This window comes from Gorilla gorilla, chromosome 18 (genome assembly GCF_029281585.2).
Source record: "Gorilla gorilla gorilla isolate KB3781 chromosome 18, NHGRI_mGorGor1-v2.1_pri, whole genome shotgun sequence".
NCBI lineage: Eukaryota > Metazoa > Chordata > Mammalia > Primates > Hominidae > Gorilla > Gorilla gorilla.
Window position 1 is genome coordinate 75,558,893 of NC_073242.2, and position 24,861 is coordinate 75,583,753.

General features: G+C 35.8%; 1 protein-coding gene across 6 annotated transcripts in view; it reads right to left on the bottom strand.

Annotated features, from left to right (window-relative positions):
- LOC101140738 (ankyrin repeat domain-containing protein 26) overlaps positions 1–24,861 on the bottom strand; it is a 99,802-nt gene that overhangs the window by 33,670 nt on the left and 41,271 nt on the right. For 5 of the 6 annotated variants that reach the window (XR_002002978.4, XM_019011397.3, XM_019011402.4 and 2 more), the window contains exons 9-12: positions 15,471–15,510; positions 15,022–15,083; positions 11,897–11,990; positions 3,281–3,354 (exon numbers count right to left, since the gene is read on the bottom strand). Coding sequence is in view for 5 of the 6 variants with exons in the window: in XM_019011397.3 (XP_018866942.3) it covers positions 3,281–3,354; positions 11,897–11,990; positions 15,022–15,083; positions 15,471–15,510 (270 nt within the window). In the remaining variant the exon portion in view is untranslated. The remainder of the gene's footprint in view (positions 1–3,280; positions 3,355–11,896; positions 11,991–15,021; positions 15,084–15,470; positions 15,511–24,861) is intronic. The other variant, XM_019011400.4, reaches the window with a different exon arrangement.

The window sequence follows — 24,861 nt, forward strand, 5'->3', positions numbered from 1 at the left end:
ATAATTGATAAAGAGAAAAAACAAAGAGTAGCAACAAGTAAACCTCCAGGAACTCTACTTGTAATATGTCTACTTCATTCTTAAACCTTTGCATATCTTGCTGTCATTTTCCTTGTAGATATATTTTTGATGTTCTGTCATGATGTAGTGGTAAAGAACTCACATTTTCTAATTCAGGCACCATGATTTTATAGTTGCTAGCACTGAGACTGTCACAGAATGGTTTCTGGAACAAGTCCTGTATTGTTTTTATTTTCTTCTAAGTGTCTATATCTGCAGAAATACTGTGGCTCTTTTTTTTTTTTTTTTTTTTTTTTTTGAGATGGAGTGTCGCTCTGTCGCCCAGGCTGGAGTGCAGTGGTGTGACTCAGGTCACTCCTTTAATTTGAATCATGTTTTATCTCTCTGGAGGGGGTACCCCATGAATCTAAAAAACCCTTTGGATCACTAGGTAGAGGCATATGCCTGATGTCTAATTTGGTGCCTCATGGTATTTTGGTCATTTTTTTTGTCATTTGCATATCAAACTCTTGACTTTCTTTCATTTCCATTGTAACAACTTCTGGGTCCCTTGCTTTCTTTTTTTTCTTTTTTTTTTTTTTTTTTTTGAGAAGGAGTCTCGCTCTGTTGCCCAGGCTGGAGTGCAATGGCACGATCTCGGCTCACGGTTCCTTGCTTTCTTAGAGTCTCTATCATTATAAAAATTCTCCTCATCTATGTTAAAAACATGTTCATTATCTGGTTTGTTATTTTCACAGTCTAATTTATTTTCATTTAAATAAAGCTTAGAAGATGCTGGCAAACATGTACCAAAAACCCAGAACATGAATGAGATATACACACATTTTTGAGACTGGGTTCCATGTGTTCAACAAAATGCCTGGAAGGCTACAAAGACAGACACTCCAGATGCATCTTTTTCCCTCACAAGTATATTATTTGTCAAATTAGAAGGAATTTCCTTTATGTTTGTTTCTCCTTTTGAATGAGATATACACACATTTTTGAGACTGGGTTCCATGTGTTCAACAAAATGCCTGGAAGGCTACAAAGACAGACACTCCAGATGCATCTTTTTCCCTCACAAGTATATTATTTGTCAAATTAGAAGGAATTTCCTTTATGTTTGTTTCTCCTTTTGAGCTATCATGGAGTGGCTTCAGAAAAAGCAGTAATTTGTATTTTTCACAGATTTCACCAAACCTCTGATTTAACTCATTTGTGAGAAGTTTTAATTTATTTTCCCACTCTAATTTGCCTCATTTAATACACATTTCCTCAGACTTACACAAAACAGTCCTGAATATACAGGCATATCCTCTCTATCCAATCCTTATTTTATTCTTGTTCTTGAGATATTTTTGGCAGATGCAAAAGGGGAAGATTAATTTGCTTGTTTTGTTTCTCAGAAGTTATCTTTGTCAGAGTGCATGTTTTTGTTTTTATTCTTTTTTTATCATACATATAATCTGGTTTATTTTCATGAATATCTTTCTAAGGCAATGGGTAATTTCTCCAAGGTCATAATTAATGATTACATACAATTTCGCTCATATACTCTATTTTATCGGACTATCATTTACTTAGTTGCCTACTATTGGGCATGCTATTGTTTCTAACATTTCATTATTATTAATAGCACAAAGCAAAAATGAATTGTAAAAATTGGTTGTAAATAAAAATGAAATGCATTTTGAACTGTAAAAAAAAAACAAAACCTTCCAACATTTAAACACAGACAAAATAGACTCAGAACAATTTTGAAAAAATTCCCCCAGGTGCACCAGTTACCAACACCATCTGCTATACATATTCATTTTCAAACAATTAATTGTCATGGTCTCACTCTGTTGCATAAGTTAGGAGTGCAGTGGTGCAAACGTGGCTCATTGCAGCCTCAACCTCCTGGGCTCAAGTGATCCTCTCATCTCAGCCTCCCATATAGCTAGAAACACATGCACACACTACCATGCTTAGCTAATTTTTTAAAAAAATTTTGTAGAGATGGGGAGTCACCATGCTGCCTAGGCTGGTCTTGAACTCCTGGGCTGAAGCAATCCTCCCACCTCAGCCTCCCAAAATACTAAGATTACAGGCATTAGCCACTGTGCCCAGCAGGGAGCATGTTTTTAAAATAACTTTATTCTCAATAAAGTATAAAGAAAAAAATTTAATTAAAATTGAAATTTAATTGTTAAACTTCTTAATGTATGTTTAGCTTCTCCCAAATCACAGGGAGAAGTAAAAAGTAATTTGCCTTAGCTAAAACTGCAAGAAAAAAACAAACCAGCAAACTTAACTTTGGCACTGTTGTTTGGACTAAATTCATTTTGTGTTATATCTACCAAAACATGAATTAGCAGATGGTTAGTAGTGTTACAAAAGTGTCCTCACTTGAAAAGATTTTACCTCAGCATACACTAATTAGTGAGCACATGCGGTGCATTTAAGTACTTTTTCTAAGATTACTAACTGGACTGTAGGCAAACTTTGTTAGAAGCCAAAATCGATACAAATCAGAAAGAAAAGCAAATTCTCAAATTATAATTCAAATTATATTCTGTAATATGACACTCTGATGTATCCAGTTAAGTCTGCTTAAGTCCAGTTCTAATATATTCTAATATCCACCAATGATGATGGATTAAAAATTTTATACTATTTACTGACTTCCTACATTGAAATAAGTTAGAAAGTTATTGTTCATATCCTAATACCAAAGGTCCCATTCTGCAGAGTATGGTTCTCTTAATAAACAGTTAGGTTGATTTTATGACCCAGGTTTCTTCCTAAACATGACCTGAAGTCAATGAGAGACTGTGAGGCAGAATACATCTTTAACCTTGCATTAGTGACTGGCAATATAAAACTGCACATTTTGAACCACTGGCCATCATGACTCCTTTAACATGAATCCAACTCAATGGCCATCACCCTTAAATTGTTCATAACTTCTGTTGCTCAATAATATGATTTAATAATTCATGTTACTTTCTTCATCATGCAAACATGTTAATAAAGATGAAAGAGTAAAGAAAATTTTGAAAATGTGTTCTCTCTATTCCAAGGGTAAAGATGAGCTATAAGTTACTATAGATTTTTAAAATCTTTTAAGTTTTATAGCTAGTTAAAATGTATTTAAAATTCAATACTAAATAGTAAATTAGAATCTATTGTTATCAAAGGCTAATCTGAAAGGTAATTTCATTTGGACTACCCTACATTATTAAAGCAAAGAACATAATAGTCAACAAAAAATTTAAATGAAATTGTTGTATACTTGTAGCTCATTGTTTTCACTTTCTTCAAGTCTTTCTTGCTCTTCCTCTGATATCACTGCTAACACTTGTTCTGCTGAAAAAATTATACATTTAGTTAAAATGAACTACTCACAACAGTTAGATTAAACTATAGGCTTTATGAAAACAGATTAAAACTAATATTTCATTTTATTTTATAAGTTGTGAATTTAAAGGAAGCTTAATCTTTAGCAGGATATTTACTTCTTTAATAAATACTCCTAAGTCTTAAAACTTCAAGAAACCACCTGGGGAGACACTAGATGTCACCAGGTTGAAGATAAACACACATGTCAAACATTCACTCACAAATGTATCTACCAAACATAACTAAAGAAAACCATCACAAAGAAAATAAAATTTTAAAATGTGAGCCCTGGGGCCTTAAGTGAACATTGGTGGTACCCCGGCAGGACTCCTCCTAGGTCTGTGGTGGTGGTGGACATGGGAAGAGAATCCTCTGCCTGGGGAAACGGGAGGGAAGAGTGGAAAGGACTTTGTCTTGTGGTTTCAGTGCCAGCTTAACTGCAGTAGAAGACAGCACCAGGTAGACTTCTAAGGTTTCCAACTTCAGGCCCTAGCTCCCGGACAGTATCTGTGGCCCCACCTGGGGCCTGAAGGGACTCTCACTGCCCTGAATGGAAGGACATAAGACTGGCTGACTTCACCACCAGCTGATTGTGGAGCCCTACAGGCTTGAGCAGTCTGATGCAGTGAAATCCCAGTGGTGGTGGACACAGAGGTGCTTATATAAATCCTCCCCCAGCCCCAGGCAGCACAGAGACAGACTCCATTTGTTTAGGAGATAGTAAGGGAAGAGAACGAGAGTTTATGTCTGGTAATTCAGAGACTTCTTCCAGCTCTTATTGAACAACCACCAAAAGCATGTCTCTATGAGGCTGCAAACATGACAGAATTACTGGGCTTAGGGTCCCTGACCCCTAATGCAGATATAGGTGCAGTGACCAAAAGCATAGACACTATACCCAAGTCCCTTTGAGTACCTGGAAAGCCTTCCCAAGAAGGATGAGTACAAACAAGTCCAGACTGTGAAGATTACAATAAACACAAAGTTCTTCAATGCCCAGACACAGACAATCATCCACAAACATAAAGACCATCCAGGAAAACATGACCTCACCAAGTGAACTAAATAAGGCACCAGGGGCCAACTCTAGAGAGACAGAGATATATGACCTTTCAGACAGGTCAAAACAGCTGTGTTGAGGAAACTCAAAAACATTCGAGATAAGACAAAGAAAAAAATTCCAGAACTCTATCAGATAAATTTAGCAAAGAGATTGAAATAATTAAAAAGAATCAAGAAGAAATTCTGAAGGTGAAAAATGCAATTGATGTACTGAAGGATGCATGAGTCCCTTAATAGCAGAACTGATCAAGTAGAAGACAGAATCAGTGAGCCTGAAGATAGGCTACTTGAGAAAACACAGTTAGAAGATACAAAAGAAAAAGGTATAGAAAAGAATGAAGCATGCCTACAAGATCTAGAAAATAGCCTAATAAAACAATTCCAAGAGTTAATGGCCTTAGAGAGGAGGAAGTGAGATAGATGGCAGAAGAAAGTTTATTCAAAGAAATACAAAGTTCTTCCTAAACCTCAAGAAATATATCAATATTCAAGTCCAAGAAGGTTAGAGAAAACCAAGCAGATTTAACCCAAAGAAGGCTACCTCAAGGAACTTAATAATCAAACTTACAATGATCAAAAATAAAGAAAGTGTCATTTATCCCTGCATCAAGCAAAGAGAAACAAATAACATACGATGGAGCTGCAATACAACTGGAAGTAGACTTTTTGGTGGAAAGCTTACAGGCCAGGAGAGAGTGGCATGACATATTATGACACATATTTAAGGTGCTGAAGGAAAAACACTTTTATCTTAGAATAGTATATCCAGTACAAATGTCTTTTAAATATGAAGGAGAAATAAAGATTTTCCCAGACAAACAAAGGCTGAGAAATTTAATCAATACCAGACCTGTCCCACAAGGAATGCTAAAGAGAGTTCTTCAATCTGAAACAAAAGAATGTTAATGAGCAATAAGAAACAACCTGAAATCAATGAATCTTACAAAACTCACTGATAATAGTAAGTACACAGACAAACATAGAATATTACAACACTTTAATTATGGTGTGTAAACTACTCCTATCTTAAGTAGATTTGAAATCCTCATAGTAACCTTAAATCTAAAAACATACAATGGATACACACACACACACGCAGGAAATTAAAACATGCCAACAGAGAAAATCACCTTTACTAAAAGGAAGACAAGAAGGAAAAGAAGACTACAGAATGATTAGAAAATAAACTACAAACTAACAGGTGTAAGTCCTCACTTATCAATAACAACATTGAATATAAATAACTAAACTCTCCAATCAAAATACATAAATAGAATGAATGAATTAAAAATAAACAAGACCCAATGATCTTTTGCCTACACATAGACTGAAAATAAAAACATGACATATGATATTCCCTGCCAATGAAAACTAAAAAAGAGAATCAGTAGCTATATACTTATATCAGACAAAATAGACTTCAAGAAAAAAACCGCAAGAGACAAAAAAGGGAACTGTATCATGATAAAGGGGTCATTTTAGCAAAAGGATATAACAATTTTAAATATATATGCACCCAACACTGGAAAACTTAGATAAATAAAGCAAATGTTACTAGAGCTAAAGAGAGAGAGAGAACACACCCTCAATACAATATTAGCTGAAGGCTTCAATACCCCACTTTCAGAATTTCACAGATCATCCAGATAGAAAATCAACAAAGAAACATCAGACTTAATCTGCCCTATAGGCCAAATGGACCAAATAAATGTTTACAGAACATTTCATCCAACGGCTGCAAAATACACATTCTTCTTCTCAGTACGTGGATCATTCTCAAGAACAGGCCATATGTTAGGCCAAAAAACAAGTCTTAAAACCCTCAAAAAATAGAAACTATCAAGTATCTTGTGGGACCACAATGGACTCAAACTAAAAATCAATAACAAGAGGAATTTTGGAAACTACACAAGCACATGGAAATTAAATAACATGCTGCTGAATAACCTGTGAGTCAATGAAGAGATTGAGAAAATAAATTGAAACTTTTTATTAATAATGGAACAAGAACCAAAACCTATATGATACTGTGAAAGCAGTGCTAACAGAGATGAGTACAGCTATGAGTGGCTGCATCAAAAAGGAGACAAAACATTAAGTAAACAACCTAACGTTGCATCTTAAAGAATTAGAAAAGCAAGATCAAACCAAACCCAAAGGTAGCAGAAGAAAAGAAATAACAAAGATCAAAACAGAAATAAATGAAATTAAAGCAAACAAAACAATACAAAAATCAACATAACAAAAACTTGATTTTTTGAAAAGTTACATAAAATTGACAAACCTTTAGTCAGACTAAGAAAAAAGAGAGAAGACCCAAATAAATAAAATCAGAGATGAAAAAACAGTCATTCAAAAACAAGCAATCGGGAAAGGATTTCCTATTTAATAAAAGGTGCTAGGAAAACTGGCTAACCATATGCATAAAACTGAAACTGGACCCCTTTCCTTACCTTATACAAAAGTCAACTGAAGATGGATTAAACACTTAAATGTAAAACCCAAAACCATAAAAACCCTAGAAGAAAACCCAGGCAATACCATTCAGAAAGTAGGTATGGGCAAGAATTTTATGACGAAATCACCAAAAGCAATTGCAACAAAAGCTAAAATTGACAAATGGGATCTAATTAAACTAAAGAGCTTCTGCACAGCAAAAGAAACTATCATCAGAGTGAACAGGCAACCTACAGAATGGGAGAAAATTTTTGCAATCTACCCATCTGACAAAGGTCTAATATCCAGAATTTACAAGGAACTTAAACAAACTTACAAGAAAAAAAACAACCCCATCAAAAAGTAGGCAAAGAACATGAACACACACTTCTCAAAAGAAGACATTTATGCAGCCAACAAACATATGAAACAAAAGCTCAACATCACTGATCATTAGAGAAATGCAAATCAAAACCACAATGAGATACCATCTCATGCCAGTCAGAATGGCGATTATTAAAAAGTCAAGAAACAACAGATGCTGGCAAGGCTGTGGAGAAATAGGAACACTTTTACACTGTTGGTAGGAATGTAAATTAGTTCAGCCCTTGTGGAAGACAGTGTGGCAATTCCTCAAGGATCTAGAGAACCAGAAATACCACTTGACCCAGCAATCCCATTACTGGGTATATACTCAAAGGAATATAAATCATTCCTTTATAGAGCTACACGCACATTTATGTTTATTGCAGCATTATTCACAATAGCAAAGACATGAAACCTACCCAAATGCCCATCAATGATAGACTGGATAAAGAAAATGTTGTATATATATGCCATGAAATATTATGCAGCCAGAAAAAGGAATGAGATCGTGTCCTTTGCAGGGACATGGATGAAGCTGGAAGCCATCATCCTCAGCAAACTAACACAGACACAGAAAACCAGATATCTCATGTTCTCACTCATAAGTGGGAGTTAAACAATGAGAACACATGGACACAGGGAGGGGAATAACACACACTGGGGCCTCTCAGCGGGAGGATGGGAGGGAGTGCATCAGGACAAATGGCTAATGCATGCAGGGCTTAATACTTAGGTGACAGCTTGATAGGTGCAGCAAGCCACTGTGTCACACATTTACCTATGTAACAAACCTGCACATTCTCCACATATATCCCAGAACTTAAAGTAAAATTAAAAAAAAAATAAAGGAAAAGCAGTCATTACAACTGATTCTGTAGAAATTCAAAGATTGTTAGAGGCTACTGTGAAAAACTATACGCCGATAAATTGGAAAACCTATAATAAATGATTAAATCCCTAGACACACATGACCCACTGAGATTAAACCATGAATAAATCCAAAACCTGAACAGACTAAGAATAAATAATGAGATTGAAGCCAGCAATGTTTAGGGGACCCAGCGAAGTCTCCCAGCAAAGCCTAGGACCTGATGGCTTCACTGCTAAATTTTACCAAATATTTGAAGAAGAAGTAATACCAATGCTACTCAAACTATTCTGAAAGGCAGAAGAGAAGGGAATAATTCCAAACTGATTATACAATGCCAGTATTACCCTGATACCAAAATGAGACAAAGACACATCAAAAAAAGAAAACTACACATCAATATCTCTGATAAACATTGATGCAAAAAATCCTCAACCAATACTAGCAAAACAAATTCAACAACACATTTCAAAAATTATTCTTCATAACCATGTAAAATATATCTCAGGAATGAAAAGATGATTCAATATATGCAAATCAATCAATGTGATATAGCATATCAATAGAATGAAGAATAACAATCATATGATCATTTCAACTGATACAAAAAAAAGCATTGGGTAAAAATGCAATATCCCCTTATAATAAAAACCCTCAAAAAACTGGGTATAGAAAGAACATACCTCAACACAACAAAAGTCATATACAACAGACCCATAGCTAGTATCATAATGGGGAAATCCTGAAAGTCTTTCCTCTAAGATCTGGAACATGACAAGAATGCCCACTGTCACCAATGTTATTCAACATAGTACTGGAAGTTCTAGCTAGAGCAACTAGACAAAAGATAGAAATGAAGAACATCTAAATAGGAAAGGAAGAAGTCAAATGATATAATAATATAATCTTATGTTTGGAAAACCTAAACACTTCATTAAAAAACTATTAGAACTGATAAATTCAATAAAGTGGCAGGATGCAAAGTCAACATACAAAAATCAGTAGCATTTTTAGATGCCAAAAGTGAACAATCTGAAAATAAAATCAAGGAAGTAATCTATCTCATTTACAAGAGCTAAAAATAAAATTAAATACCTAAAAATTAACATAGTCAAAGAAGTGCAAGATCTCTACAATGAAAACTGTAAGTCTTTGGTGAAAGAAAATGAACAGGACACCAAATAATGAAAAGATATTTCATTTTCATAAACTGGAAGAATCAGTATTTTTAAAATGTTCATACTACCCAAAGCAATCTACAGATTCAATGCAATCCCTATCAAAATACCAATGACATTCCTCATAGCAATAGAAAAAAACTGTCCTAAAATGTATATGGAACCACAAAAGACCCAGGACTGCCAAAGCTATCTAGAGCAAAAAGGAAGAAACTGGAGGAATCACATTACCTGACTCCAAATTATACCGCAGAGCTATAGTAACCAAAACAGTACAGTACTGGCATAAAAACAGACATATAGACTAACACAACAGAATAAAGAAGCCAGAAACAAATCCACATACCTACAGTGAACTCATGTTTGAGTTCATACACTGGGGAAGAAGAACATACACACTAGGGAAAAAGATAGGCTCTTCAATAAATGGTGCTGGGAAAACTGGATATCCACATACAGAAAAATGAAACTAGACCTCTATCCCTCACCATATACAAAAAGCATATCAAAATAGATTAAAGACTTAAAACTAAGTGCTCGAGCTATAAAACTACTAGAAGAAAACATTGGGGAAACTCTCCAGGACATCATTGTGGGCAACAATTTTTTGAGTAATATCCTACAAGCACAGGCAACAAAAGCAAAAATAGACAAATGGGATCACATCAAGTTAAAATGCATCTGTACAGCAAAGGATACAATCAACAAAGGGAACAGACAACCCACAGAATGGGAGAAAATATTTGCAAGCTACCCATCTGACAAGGGATTAATAATCAGAATACACAAAGAGCCCAAATGACTATATGGGAAAAAATCTAATAATTCAACTTAAAAATCGGCAAAAGATCTGAATAGACATTTCTCAAAAGAAGACATACAAATGGCAAACATGCATATGAAAAGTTTCTCAACATCATTGATCATCAGAGAGATGCAAATCAAAACTATAATGAGATGTCATCTCACCCCAGTTATCATGACTTATAGCCAAAAGAAAGGCAATAACAAATGCTGATAAGGATGTGGAGAAAAGGGAAACCTTGTATGCTGTTGGTGGGGATGTAAATTAGTACAACGACTATGAACAATAGTTTGGAGGTTCCTCAGAGTACTAAAAATAGAGCTACCATATGATCCAGCCATCTCACTGCTGGGTATATACCCAAAAGAAAGGAAATTAATGTATCAAAGAGATATCTGCACTCCCATGTTTATTGCAGCACCATTCACAATAGCCAAGATTTGGAAGCAACCCATGCCTTTCACAACAGACAAATGGATAAAGAAATTGTGCTACATATACACAATAGAGTACTAATCGGCCATGAAAAACAATTACATCCTGTCATTTGCAACAGCATAGATGGAACTGGTGGTCATTATGCTGACTGAAATAAGAAAGACACAGAAGAACCAACTTTGCATATTCTCATTTATTTTTGAAAACTAAAAATTAAAACAATTGAACTAATGGAGATAGAGTATAATAATGATTACCACAGGCTGGGAAGGGTGATGGGGCAGTGTTGGGGGAGGATGAGGTGATGGTTAATGGGTGCTAAAAAATAGAATGAATAAGATCTAGTATTTGACAGCTCAACAGTGTGACTAAAGTCAATAATAACTTAATTGTACATTTAAAAATAACTAAAACAGTATAATTATATTGTTTTTAACACAAAGGATAAATCCTTGAAGTGATGGATATCCTATTTACTGTGATATGATTATGATACATTGTATGCCTGTATCAAAATATCTCATGTACTCCATATCCACACCTACCTTGTACCCAAAAAATTAAAAATTAAAAATATACTTAAAAATTTAGTAGAAACATCCCTACATAGTAATGCAGTATACTATTCTCTGCTTCATGGTAGTACCTTATTGATGATTTCCAAAATGACTGTTTACACTTTTATCGATGTGCACCCTGTTCCTAATATCTGAAATGTTTTCCTTTACTATTCTGACAAATTTATTTTCTTCTTTTAAAACAGGTGGCTATGTGAAGTCTTCCTTGATTCTGGTGATTTTTTTAATTAATATCTTTATTCCCCAGATAACCAGGTGTCTCCTTCCTTGGGGCTGCCTTAGTATTTTATTAATTTTTCTACTGAATCTTTACCACCTGAACTGTACATTATTGCTTTACATGAATGTCCCCTTTGCTCCTACACAATAGGGGACAACTTGCAAATCATCTTTGTATAAACAGCCTTTATATATTTTACTCAGCAATTATTTATGGAGTCCTGCTATGTGTCAGGCACTAGGGCTTAAAGAATGAAAATGAAGCATATAGAAAAAATACAAAAAATTAGCCACGCATGGTGGTGTGTGCCTGTAATCCCAACTACTTGGGAGGCTGAGGCCGGACAATCGCTTGAACCTGGGAGGCAGAGGTGGCAGTGAGCCGAGATTGCACCATTGCACTCCAGCCTGGGCAACAAGAGTGAAATTCCATCTCAAAAAAATAAAAAAAAAAAGAAGTCATTTTAAGAAGTTTTCTCTGGCTATTAGAATATACTAGTGCTCCTGTTTTTAAAGAGACATACTGTCAGTCGACTTATTCTATGACTACAGTTTTTACCTTCTTCTTGCCCATTTACTACATATTTTGTGTTACAGTCTGTAGCCCCAGATACATGACTGCCACCATTCTCTGCGTGATTCTTGGAGATCTTCTGTAAAAATTAATAACAACAATGAGTTTCAAGAAGATGAAAAAGAAGTAGTAGTTACATAAAGATTTCCCGAACACTTTCTTTTAAAGAAGGTGTTTTTCATTCAGATAACTTCAAAATAAGAAAAGCATGTGTTGGGAACCTAAATTATTCAATAGAGAAGCTTACATAGATAGGCTGTCTAAATCAAACTTATTTTTTATCTTCACAGGGCTACTGCCTCTGCACACCCAGACTAAAAGCCTACAAGAAATATATTCACAGACCAAATAATAACTTACGTGCATATTGCAGCAAGAGACTAACTTCATAATTCCTAACTCCACCCTACATTCCCAACCAAAAATAAAAGACCATTTAAAATACGACATAACACACTTGGTGTTACACTTAAAGCATTAAATATTTAAATATTTAATACTAAATATTTAAAAGATTTCTAGTTACAGAAAATGTAAATGTTAAGACAGCACAATAAGAAACATGTGGTGTACATCATGTTGTGTTTAAACAGAACATGGTAGAAGCTCCTTCATTTAGATAAACAAGGGCTTGGAGAAATCTACACAGTCTTTGATATCATTTTTACTGATAGAAAAAATGGTTGAATACAACCACAAAGCAATGAAAAAACCTTTAGTTTATGTCTACATATAAGTAAGCAAATATTAGATATAGTAAGCAACACTCTCCCAATAAAAAAAAAACTTCAACAAAGTATATCAAGCCTTAGTATAAAAAGCAGAACAAGGCTGGGCGCGGTGGCTCATGCCTGTAATCTCAGCACTTTGGGAGGCCGAGGCGGGTGGATCACCTGCAGTCTCAAACTCCTGTTGGAGACCCACCAGGCCAACATGGCAAAACCCCACCTCTACTAAAAATATAAAAATTAGCTGGGTGTGGTGGCATGCTCCTGTAATCCCAGCTACTCCGAAGGCTGAGGTAGGAGAATCCCCTGAACCCGGGAGGCGAAGATTTCAGTGAGCCAGTATCACGACATTGCACTCCAGCCTGGGCGAGAAGAGTGAAACTCCGTCTCAAAAAAAAAAAGCAGAACAAGAACATTCAGAACATTCATTTGTGAAGCATTTAAAATGTGCCAGGCAACTTAATTTCACATTTTCTTTTCTACACATTATACTAATAAAAATAATGATGATTATGAAGATGATGATGGTAACCCCACTTTCTGGTCATTCCAGGATGTTAACAAGAACATGATGAACAGATGAGATCCATTGTTTCCTCTCTGTCCAGAATGTCCTCCTCCTAGACTTTCCCATGGCTAGCTCCTTTCATCCTTTAGTTGACAGTTTCAATGTCACATGCAGAAACATCTCCTCTGACTATAGAACTTTACTGCCACTCCCATCCCCATGCTAACTACAAACCTCTCCAATAATCTCTGTCTTCTCTGTTTTCTTTATAAGAAGCACATTCAACTTATAAGACTGGGTTATTTACTTGTTTTTCTCTTCTTGCTGTTGTAACCTAAGCCCCCATCATTGATATTCAGTCTCTAGTTGCCTAGCAGAGTTGGTGCTCAACAGCAGAAATTCACTCAAGGTCAAAACACTTAAATATCCATGGGAATGTCTCAAGCACCAAACCACTAGATTCCTAGAAGAGCTCTCTAGTAATAGTTTGCTGAAACTCCATGTTCCCCAAACTAGAAATCCACATGCCCACTCTGACTTTCCCAAACTTTTCTTGATGCTATTGTCATTTTATTGTCCTCCGAGTTTACATGAAGCATCCTCAATACTTATTGAGCCACCGAATACCCCTGTGGATCACTTTATTATACATTAGCATACACACTTTCAAGTTTACAAAATGCTTTCCAATTTTTTAGCACATTTGTTCATTACACATGCCTAAGAGGTACATACTAGTACCCTTTTTATGAAGGGCATCACTCAACATTCAAATAGGTTAAATAATTTTTACCAGAAATTCATAGCTAGTAAGTAAAAGCACCAGGATAACAACATGTCTTTTGACCAACTTCGTGCTGGTATCACAATACAGCAACTGCTTCTAAGAAGCCAGGCCCCTTCATCTCTTTCTACTGTTGTCACCTTAGAATAGTCTTCATTTACCATAAAGGTACTCAATGTTTTCTTTTTTAAAATATGATTTCTACTTAATAAAACACCACTAAACCAAACTACTGTGTTTATAGCTTCACTTATTTACAACTCCCCATGCTTTTGCTTCTTCTGAATTTTTTTTGCAGCTCTATACTAGTCAATCCAAATACGGTAGTATTTTAAGTCCCAGGCATTGTCTTTTCAGGTTTCAAGTTGTACAAAACTACAGTCCAAACTCTTTCTCTCTGAATCTCGTTAGCACTTTTACACATCCAGGTAGAACATAGAATCATGCATTCAGCCATATATCGACATGGAACAATTTTTTAGTTTCTAGATAAACTTAACTTTAGATCCCAAACTGATTCCTTGTGACTTCTAACCCTGATATTTTTTGCGCTATATGACACTGGCTTTTTACACGAATCCTCCAAATTAACAGAATTGTACTATGCAGCAGTGATATACTTTGTATATAACTACTGTACTAATTATGGGCCGATAATGTAAGAAAATAAATTTTTTGAGACGGAGTCTTGCTTTGTTGACCAGGCTGGAGTGCAGTGGCACAATCTCAACTCACTGCAACCTCCACCTCCTGGGTTCAAGTGATTCTTCTGCCTCAGCCTCCTGAGTAGCTAGGATTACAGGTGCACACCACCACATCTGGCTAATTTTTGTATTTTTTTTAGTAGAGACTGGGTTTTGCCATCTTGACCAGGCTGGTCTCAAACTTCTGACCTCTTGTGATCCACCCGCCTCGGCCTCCCAAAGTGCTGGGATTACAGGCGTGAACCACCTTGCCTGGCCAGAAAATAATTATTTATGGGCATATGCAGAGGTGCAAAAGTGAAGTGAAAGCATTCTCTTTTATGTTGTAATATCACTGAATGCTTATTTTCTAAAATAATAACTGCAGCAATAACAATAGATAATACCTTGCTGTCCAAATGTGATTGCATGTCTTCCTTTTGTCCTGATTTTACTGTGAATGGCATATCTATAAAATGTTATACACAGATACATTCATGAGAAAATTTATCACTATGAATTTTACATACCTATACAAGTTTGTCTTCACCCATAAATATTTCAGTGAAACAAAAGTAATAACAAAAAGAAAAAGAAAAAGAATTTCAGGGAATTAAGGAATTGAAGTAGTTTTAGGAAAAAGTTGGTAGTATAAAGAAAGACAAAAAAATTGTGGAAAAGAAATGAATATTATATTTGGATTTATATAGTTCGGTGCTTTTTCTATTGAAAATACTTAATATACACTGTTTTTCAGAGATATTCACTAACTTACCACCTCGAACATTTCTGAATCAAAATTAAATGTTTTCATTATTTGTGTGCTCTTGTGGAGCACTCTCAATAATACCCATACCATTTTGTCTTTTTCCATTTGCTGGCTCTGTTGCTTTCTCCTATTAAAAAGAAAAGAACAGCAACTTCAGAAAACATTGTATTTACTCACTCACCCACTCTGTCAGTAAGACAAAAAAAAGTGCTGTTTATCAAATCATAAGCAGTATTTGGGGAGAAGCTAAAAATATAAATAAAAGTCAGATCCTGCCTTATATTTCAGTGAGGGTAGAGATATATAAAAGGTAATAAAAACAGAAAAGTGTAATCCATGAGTTCTACAACTAAAGTGAATAAAGTAAGTACAGGCACAAGGAAGAGAACAATCAGTTCTACTTGGGAAGCTCAGGAAATGCTGCAAAGATAGAGCCATATTTTGAAACATAGACCAAGTACACAGTGAGGGTAGGAAGGGTTTCTAGACAGAGAAGCATGCTCAAAAGAAGCATGCAAGAAATGACAGGGCAAATGAAGGGTACCAAAATAATGCAGTAAAAGTGGAACATAGTCAGAGGGAATGGAATGGAGAGATAAAATGGGAGAATCAGGCCAAACCACAAGATATGGGCCACATTAGAGTGTGAACTTACCCCATCATGCAATGGGGAACAATTCAAAAGCAGATGAGTTATATATCATTATAAATATATTTTATAAAAGTCACCTTGGCAGCAACAAAAAGATAGAGATGAACATGGTGTGGGGAAGATTAAGAGTATTTCAAAATTATGAGTCAGAGAGTGAATTATGATAATGAGATATAAAAAATGCTTAGCAGGTAGAAAATATAGAATTTGCAAGGGACTGAACTGATGATTTGAGAAAGGGCTGAAAGGTAGAAATTTTCCTGCTTCATTGTTTCAGTGCTACTTACTAGGTGTTATTTCCTAGGATGATGAAACCAGATGACAGAGTAGATTACAAAACATCAGGAAAGGGTCAAGGACAATGTCTTCAGTGTGGGACATAACAAATTTGAGGCACCCAGAAAGCAAGAGTGGATGACCTTACTCAGTCAGGAAAAGCACATAATGTGAAGAAGAGGAATATTTTTAAATTATACTAAACTCAGAATTAAATCATGCAAAACTATACACTTTTCTGAAATTTTGAAAATGAAAACAAGAGGAGAAAAAATCTTGAGATTCAAAATTTCTATTATATATTTCAACATTTGTTTCAAGGATATAAAATATACTGTTACTAATATACACAAATATTTATTTCTGAAATATTATGGTAATATGCATTTTTAATTGAATGAAAAGATGTAATTCTAAAACATCAACTCAAGATGCTGCTCAAGCAGGACCCCATATTCACATGAGGAGAGAAAATGGGGACTAAAAAATCAAGTCAGGCCAGGCACGGTGGCTCACTCCTGTAATCCCAACACTTATGGAGGCAGAGGCGAGAGGATAGCTTGAGTCCAGGTGTTTGAGACCTCCCTGGGCAATATAGTAAGACCCCATTCTCCACACACAAAAATCAAGTCAGCAGAATTCCTGAGTTTTAGAGATGCAAGAATTTATGTATAAGGTTTAACAACTATGAATACTAAAGTTAATAAAGCTTCCTGACAATAACATAAAATGTCTTTATTGCCAGAGATATTTTTAAAATTAGAAAATCATCTTCTAGAGATAACTGTTCATACTTTCTTGGAAATCTTAACTTTCTTATAATCCTATGATAACAGGTAGTTTATTTTAGAAAATCATAAATTTTGATGGCATTTTGATGTGTGCATGTGTGTCGATTATATACCAATATTATTAGAAATCAGGATACCTCCAGAAATAATTTCTGAATTTATCTCATTTACTTTAATATTTTTATTTATTTTTGTGGGTACATAATAGGTACATTATGCAATATCAATACATATTTATAAGATACATGAGATGTTTTGATATAGGCATGCAATGTGAAATAAGCACATCATGGAGAATGGAGTAACCATCCTCTCAAGCATTTATCCTGTGAGTTATAGGCAATCCAATTACATTCCTTAAGTTATTTAAAAATATACAATTATTATTGACTATACTCACCTTATTATGCTAACAATAATAGGTCATATTCATCCTTTCTATTTTTTGTACCCATTAACCATCCCCAACTCCTGCCAAACCCCACTACCCTTCCCAGCCTCTGGTAACCATCCTACTCTATGCCCACAAGTTCAATTGTTTTGATTTTTAGAACCCAGAAACAAATGAAAACATGCAATGTTTGTCATTCTGTGTCAGGCTTATTCGACTTAACAATCTCCAGTTCCATCCACGATGTTGCAAATGATTGGATCTCATTCTTTTTATGGCTAAAGAGTACTCCATTGTATATCTGTACCATATTTTCTTTATCCATTCATCTGTTGATGGAACCTTAGGTTGCTTCCAAATCTTAGCTATTGTAAATGGTGCTGCAACAAACATAGGAGTGTAGTTATTTCTTTGATATATTGATTCCCTTTCTTTTGGATATATACACAGCAGTGGGATTGCTGGATCATATTGTAGCTCAATTTTTAGTTTTTGAGGCATATCTGAACTGTTCTCCATAGTGGTTGTACTAATTTACATTCCCATCCATAGTGCACAAGGGTTCCCTTTTCTTCACATCCTCACCAGCATTTGTTGTTGCCTGTCTTTAGGATATAAGCCATTTGAGCTGAGGCGAGATATTATCTCATTGTAGTTTTGATTTGCATTTCTCTGATGATCAATGATGTTGAGTACCTTTTAATATGCCTGTTTTCCATTTGTGTGTCTTCCTTTGAGAAATGTCTGTTCAAATCTTTTGCCCATTTTTTGATTGGATTATTAGATATTTTTTTCTATAGAGTTGTTTGCGCTTCTTACATATTCTGGTTATTAATCCCTTGTCAGATGGGTAGTTTGCAAACATTTTCTCCCATTCTGTGGATTGTCTCTTCATTTTGTTGACTGTATCCTTTGCTGTGCAGAAGTTGTTTAACTTGATGTGATCTCATTTGTCCATTTTTGCTTTTGTTGCCTGTGCTTATGGGGTATTGCTCAAGAAATTTTTACTTAGACTATTGTCCTAGAGATTTCCCCAAAGTTTTCTTATACCAGTTTCATAGTTTGAGGTCTTAGATTTAAGTCTTTAATCCATTTTTATTTGGCTTTTGTATATGGTGAGAGATAGGGGTCTAGGCGAGATGCGGTGGCTCCCGCCTATAATCCCAGCACTTTGGGAGGCTGAGGTGGGCGGATTACCTGAGGTCAGGAGTTTGAGACCAGCCTGGCCAACATGGTGAAACCCCTTCTCTACTAAAAATAGAAAAATTAGCCAGGCATAGTGGTGGGTGCCTGTAATCCCAGCTACTTGGGAGGCTGAGGCAAGAGAATCACTTGAACCCGGGAGGAAGAGTTGCAGTGAGCCAAGATCGTGCCACTGCACTCCAGCCTGGGTGACAGATTCAGACTCCATCTCAAAAACAAACAAACAAAACAAAACAAAAAACCAAACAAACCAAAAAAAAACATAGTGGTCTAGTTTCATTCTTCTGCATACAGATACCCAGTTTTCCCAGCACCATTTATTGAAGAGACTGTCTTTTCCCCCAGGGTATGTTCTTGGTGCCTTTTTCAAGTATATGTTCACTATAGGTATGTGGCTTTGTTTCTGCGTTCTCTATTCTGTTGCATTTGTCTGCTTTTGTGACAATACCATGTGTCTGCTTTTATGACAGTACCATGATGTTTTGATTACTACAGCTTTGTAGTATAATTTAAAGTCAGGTAATGTGATTTCTCCAGATTTCTTATTTTTGCATAGGATAGCTTTGTCTACTCTGGGTCTTTGGTGGTCCCATATAAATTTTAGGACAGTTTTTTCTATTTCCATGAGGAATGTAATTGATATTTTGATGAGAATTGCATTGAATCTGTAGATTCTTTGAGGTAGTATGAAACTTTTAACAATATTGATTCTTCCAATTCATGAACATAGAATATTTTCCATTTTTTGGTGTTCTATTCCATTTCTTTACCAATATTTTATGGTTTTCATTGTAGAGATATTTCACTTCTTGGGTTAAGTTAGTTCCTAGGTATTTAATTTTACATGTAGCTGTTGTAAGTAAGATTACTTTCTTATTTCTTTTTCATATTGTTCACTGTTGGCATCTAGAAATGCTACCAATTTTTGTGTGTTAATCTTGTATCTTGCAACTTTACTGAATTCATTTATCAGTTCTAATAGTTTACTTGTGGAGTCTTTAGGTTTTGTCACATATAAGATCATATCATCTATAAACAAGGATAATTTGACTTTCTCCTTTCCAATTGGATGTCCCTTATATCTTTCTCTTGTCTGATTGTGCTGGCTAGAACTTCCAGTACTATTTTGAATAACAGTGATGACAGTGAGCATTCTTGTCGGTTCCACATCTTAAAGGAAACCCAAATTTGGGTTCCCCATTCAGTACAATACTAGCTGTGGGTCTGTCATACATGGCTTTTATTGTTGAGGTATGCTCCTTCCATATCCAGTTGAGGGTTTTTATCATGAAGGGATGTTGAATTTTATCAAATGCTTCTTTGGCATCAACTAAAATTATCATATGCCTTTTATCCTTCATTCTGTTGACATGATGTATCATGCTGATTGATTTGCATATGTTGAACCATCCTTGCATCTCAGGGATGAATCCCACTTGGTTGTGATAAATGATCTTTCTAATATATTGTTGAATTCAGTTTGAAAATATTCCATTGAGGATTTGTGCACTTTAAATATGTCATGCCACTCTCTCATGGCCTGTAAGGAGGTTTCCACTGAAAAATCAGATTCCAGATGCATTGCAGCTCCATCGTCTGTTGTATCTTTTCTCTTCCTGCTTTTAGAATCCTTTCTTTATCCTTGACCTTTGGAGTTTGATTAACAAATGCTCTGAGGTAGTCTTCTTTGGGTTAAATCTGCTTGATGTTCTATGACCTTCTTGTACTTGGATATTAATATCTTTCTCCAGGTTTAAGAAGTTCTCTGTTATTATCCCTTTGAAAAAAAATTTCTTTCTTTCTTTCCTTTTTTTTTTTTTTTTTTTTTTTTGAGATGGAGTCTCACTCTGTTGCCCAGACTGGATTGCAGTGATGTGATCTCAGCTCACTGCAATCTCCACCTCCCAGATTCAAGTGATTCTTATACCTCAGCCTCCCAAGTAGCTGAGACTACAGGCATGTATCATCACACCTGGCTAATTTTTGTATTTTTAGTAGAGACACGGTTTCACCATGTTGGCCAGGCTGGTCTCAAACTCTTGACCTCAGGTGATCCACCTTCCTTGGCCTACAAAAGTGCCAGGATGACAGGCTTAAGCCACCACGTCCAGCCTACATTTCTTGAAAAAGATGAAATTCTGTTTTGATAAGACTGGCTCTAATAAAGATGAACATTAGTCGTTTATTAGGGATATGGGCAGATCTGTCAAATTGCCACATCTCTGACAGCTGCTGTGTGAGGCTCATGAGTAGTGACTACTGAGTGGCCAGGACAGCAGCAGGTGCTGCAGGAACAGGTGTGCTTCCTCACTGGTCACTGTGTCTTGAAAACTCATGGCCCATGTCCCAAGGCATGGAAAGAGTTGGGGGGAGCCTCCCCCTAGAAGCCACCATCACCTCAGGCCATGAGAAGTATTGCTAGACTACTGTCTATGTTCTCTTAAGGCCCAAGGTCTCTCAAGTCAGCTTGTCATAAATGCTGCCTGGCCTGGGACTCACCCTTCAAGGCTGTGGGCTCCCCTCTGGACCAGAGCATGTCCAAAAATGCCATCCAAGAGTCAAGTCTTAGAATCAGGGACCTTCGAGAGCCCACTTGGTGCTCTACTCCCCACCCCCATGGCCGTGCTGGTGCCTAAGGTGCAAGACAAAGTCCCCTTTATTTTTCCTTCTGCTTTTCTTAAGCAGAAAATATTTTGCCCTATAGCCACCACAGCTGGTTATATGCTGAGTCTCACCTCAGGCCAGCAAGTCACAGAGGCTCACCCAAGGCCTTCGATGTAGTACCTGGGTGTCACCGTTGTTTATTACCTGCTTCAGTCAGCAGGTGAGGAATACTGCCAGTCCAGGACTGGGTCCTTTCCTTCAAGGCAGCAGGTTCCCTTCTGGCCCAGGGTGTGCCTAGAAATGTCATCAGAGAGCCAGGGCCTGGAATGGGGGCTCCCAACTGTGACCAGTGCCCTATCTTGCTGCTGTGGCTCAGCTAGTATCTTAGATGTAAAACAAAGTGCTCCCCGCTCTGTCTTCTCCTCTCCTCAGACAGAAGGAAGGGGCCTTTATCGGAGCTGTGAGCTGTGCAGCCTGAGGTTAGGGGAGGGTTGATGCCAACACTCCCTTGGCTACTCCAGCTGGTATCTCAATATGGCATATCTTCCCCACCCAGCTTGTTGTCTCTTGGCCTAGCTCAGCACTAGGACTCATCTGTGAGTTGCAGTCCTTATGGCCTAGACTGTCTTTTGACATTACTTGGAGACACAGGGTGCTGTAGCCCTCAGTGGCAAGGTTTACAGGCACTTAAATTCAGACCACTGGGACTGGTGATTTTCCTCTGGCTAGGGCTGGTTTAAATGCTCCCTCCATGGGTGGACATCAGCTGAGTTTGGTCTAATTTTCCTTTTTGCTCTAACAGAACAGCACTGAGTTCACAGCCTCACACTTGCTGTGTTCGCCCTCCCCCAGCACTCAGAGACACTCTCCACACTACGTCAGGCTGCTAGGGATGGGGGAGGGGTGATGTCAGCCATTCAGGACTTTAAAAAATCTCTTCAGTGCCTCTTTCAGTGACATTAAGTTAAAACTAGGTACTGTGAGTGTTCACCTTACTTTTGGTTCTTATGAAGTTGTTTTTTCCTGTGTAGATAGTTGTTAACTTGGTGTCCTTGTGGTGGTGGGGAACAGTGGAATTTCTATTCCTCCACCTTCTTCCCTGAATTTATTTAAGAGGATTTTACCTTGAAATTTATTTTCTCACCGAATGGATAAAATTAAGAACCTCCTTTATAAACCAGAAATTTTAACTAATGAAAAGATTAAATATAATGTATTTATTTATTTTCTTTATTCTCAGAAACATCTAAAACGGCTCTCAAGATTATATGAAAGAGTAAGATAAATTAGTTAAGTCATGGATATGCCAAACACTAAGTTAGAAAACTTAAACAAGAAGCAAGAGTCAAAAATTAAGAATTCATAGTAAATCTGATAAGGCCTAAAACAGATTTCACTGTGCATTATTTATAAACAAGGTTTAGTAGATCAAATATATGATATAACTTTGCTAAATTCAAAGATGTGAGGATATAAATTTCCTTTTTAAAAACTGATACATAATAGATGTGCATATTTTTGAAGTAAATGTGATAATTTGATACATTCATATAATCAAATCAGGGTAATTGGGGTACCCATCACCTTAGTTATCTTTTCTTTCAAATGTATAGTAGATTAATGTTAACTATAGTCACCCTTATATTTTCTTTCAGTTCTTCATAAAAATCAGCTATAAGACATTCAGAGGAATCTCAGCAATTTTTTTATTACCTGTCTTTCTTTTCTTAATTTGCATTTAAAATAAGTTCTATCATATTTTATAATGTAAAGAGTTTCTGCACTCATTAAATCCCACAGTTTCTGATGTGTTTTTACAATAATCTGACAACTTGACTGTGTTACTCAATCTTTACATTTATCTTGCCTCCCTTTAATAAATTCTTTCCCTTCATCCCCCTCTTCAGCTCCATATTCGTTAAGCTGCTGTTGTGGGTTGCTTTCTAATTCTTTAGCATAAGTTATTTCTGTTCTGTTTCTCAAAAAGCTAAGGACAAATCATTGTATCAATTCAGCTCCTTCCAAGAAACAGAGAAAAAAAGAATAAATCTTGTAGGGCAATGATAGATGAATAAAAGTCTCACATAGCTACTACGTAGAAAGCTACACTAAGTATGCTGGCAGTAAAGACACATGGATTGAAAGAAGAGACGTTGTAGAGAATGTGTTCTAGGAGGAAAAACATAGGTTGGGATAAATCACTTTTAAAAGATTGGGAAGGAGGGAGAAAGAAAGAAACAAACAAACAAAAAGACATAACTTGACCAGTCAATCAAGTTTGAGCTTGAAAGAAAGCCAAGGAATAAAGCCAAAGCCAAGGAAAAGGAGAAAAACATCACATACAGTAAGGTACATGGAGAAATGTAGATGTAGAGACTTTGGTTCATAGTATATTTCCAATAATACTGAGTAGTATTTATAACTAGCTTTTGGTAAACATTTCTGTGATATAGAATTGAATTGTATACTGTAAAACGAGACATTCAGTTAGTTAAATATGGTCATATACCACTACCTAAAAGCTGGAACATTACTACCTCAGAGAGAGAAAAATGGAAAAAGAAATATTCCATTAACTTTCTACTTGGAGGAAAAATACTAATCAGAATTCTAAGCAGTAATATATGGATTGAAAACATATATTTAGCAGAACATGGGTTGGGGCTTTTAAAAGTTTAAATATTTTAAATCTAAAATCTTAATCTATGCTTATAGTTGGAAGACACTAGAAAAGATATTAACACTTTAACCCTCTTTCCTATTGATGATCTATTTCTAATTTATTTTCTTATGATACATTTTTTCAATATAACTCATCTGAATTTATACATCCTAAATATTAAAAGGGAATATAAATTTAGGCTATATCTTATAAATGAATGGATTTATGTATTAGATATGTTACGCATATTATATTATTGCTAACATTCCATTATATAGAAATGCATTTGTCTCTTCATTCGTAGTACTCCAGGATACAAAAAAAAAAAATTCCCTAACCTCCAGTAGTTCATAGTAATAAAGGAGTTTTTAAATGATTACTAAATAAATACAAAAACTTCTGAAATTTGAAATTTTAGCATGTGATGTAAGGATTTAGTTTGGATATTTTTAAGAACTACAATACAAATAATTCTGAAATTAAGTCCCACCATATGGTTATTAAGAGTCTTTGCTTCTAGAACTGGTTGTTATTTTGGACAAAGCAACTATTCTTCAATTAGGTGAAGAGTTTTAAATGTAGTCTTAATGAAATGACATAGAAAACACAGTGGAATCTCATTATAATAAAGATTTTGAGAAACAAAATGTAAATTTCTGAATTTCCACAATTTTTTTAAAAATCAGAGGCAGGTTCTTGCTATGTTGCCCAGGCTGGTCTCAGACTCCTGGGTTCAAGCAATTCTGCCACCTCAGCCTCCTGAATAGCTTGGACTGCAGGCATGCACCACCATATCCAGCTAAATTTTCACAACTTCTAACATTATTTTAGTCTAGTTACATAACCAAGGATAGAAATAGGAAAAAATCTCACACCTAAAAACTATATATATCATACTA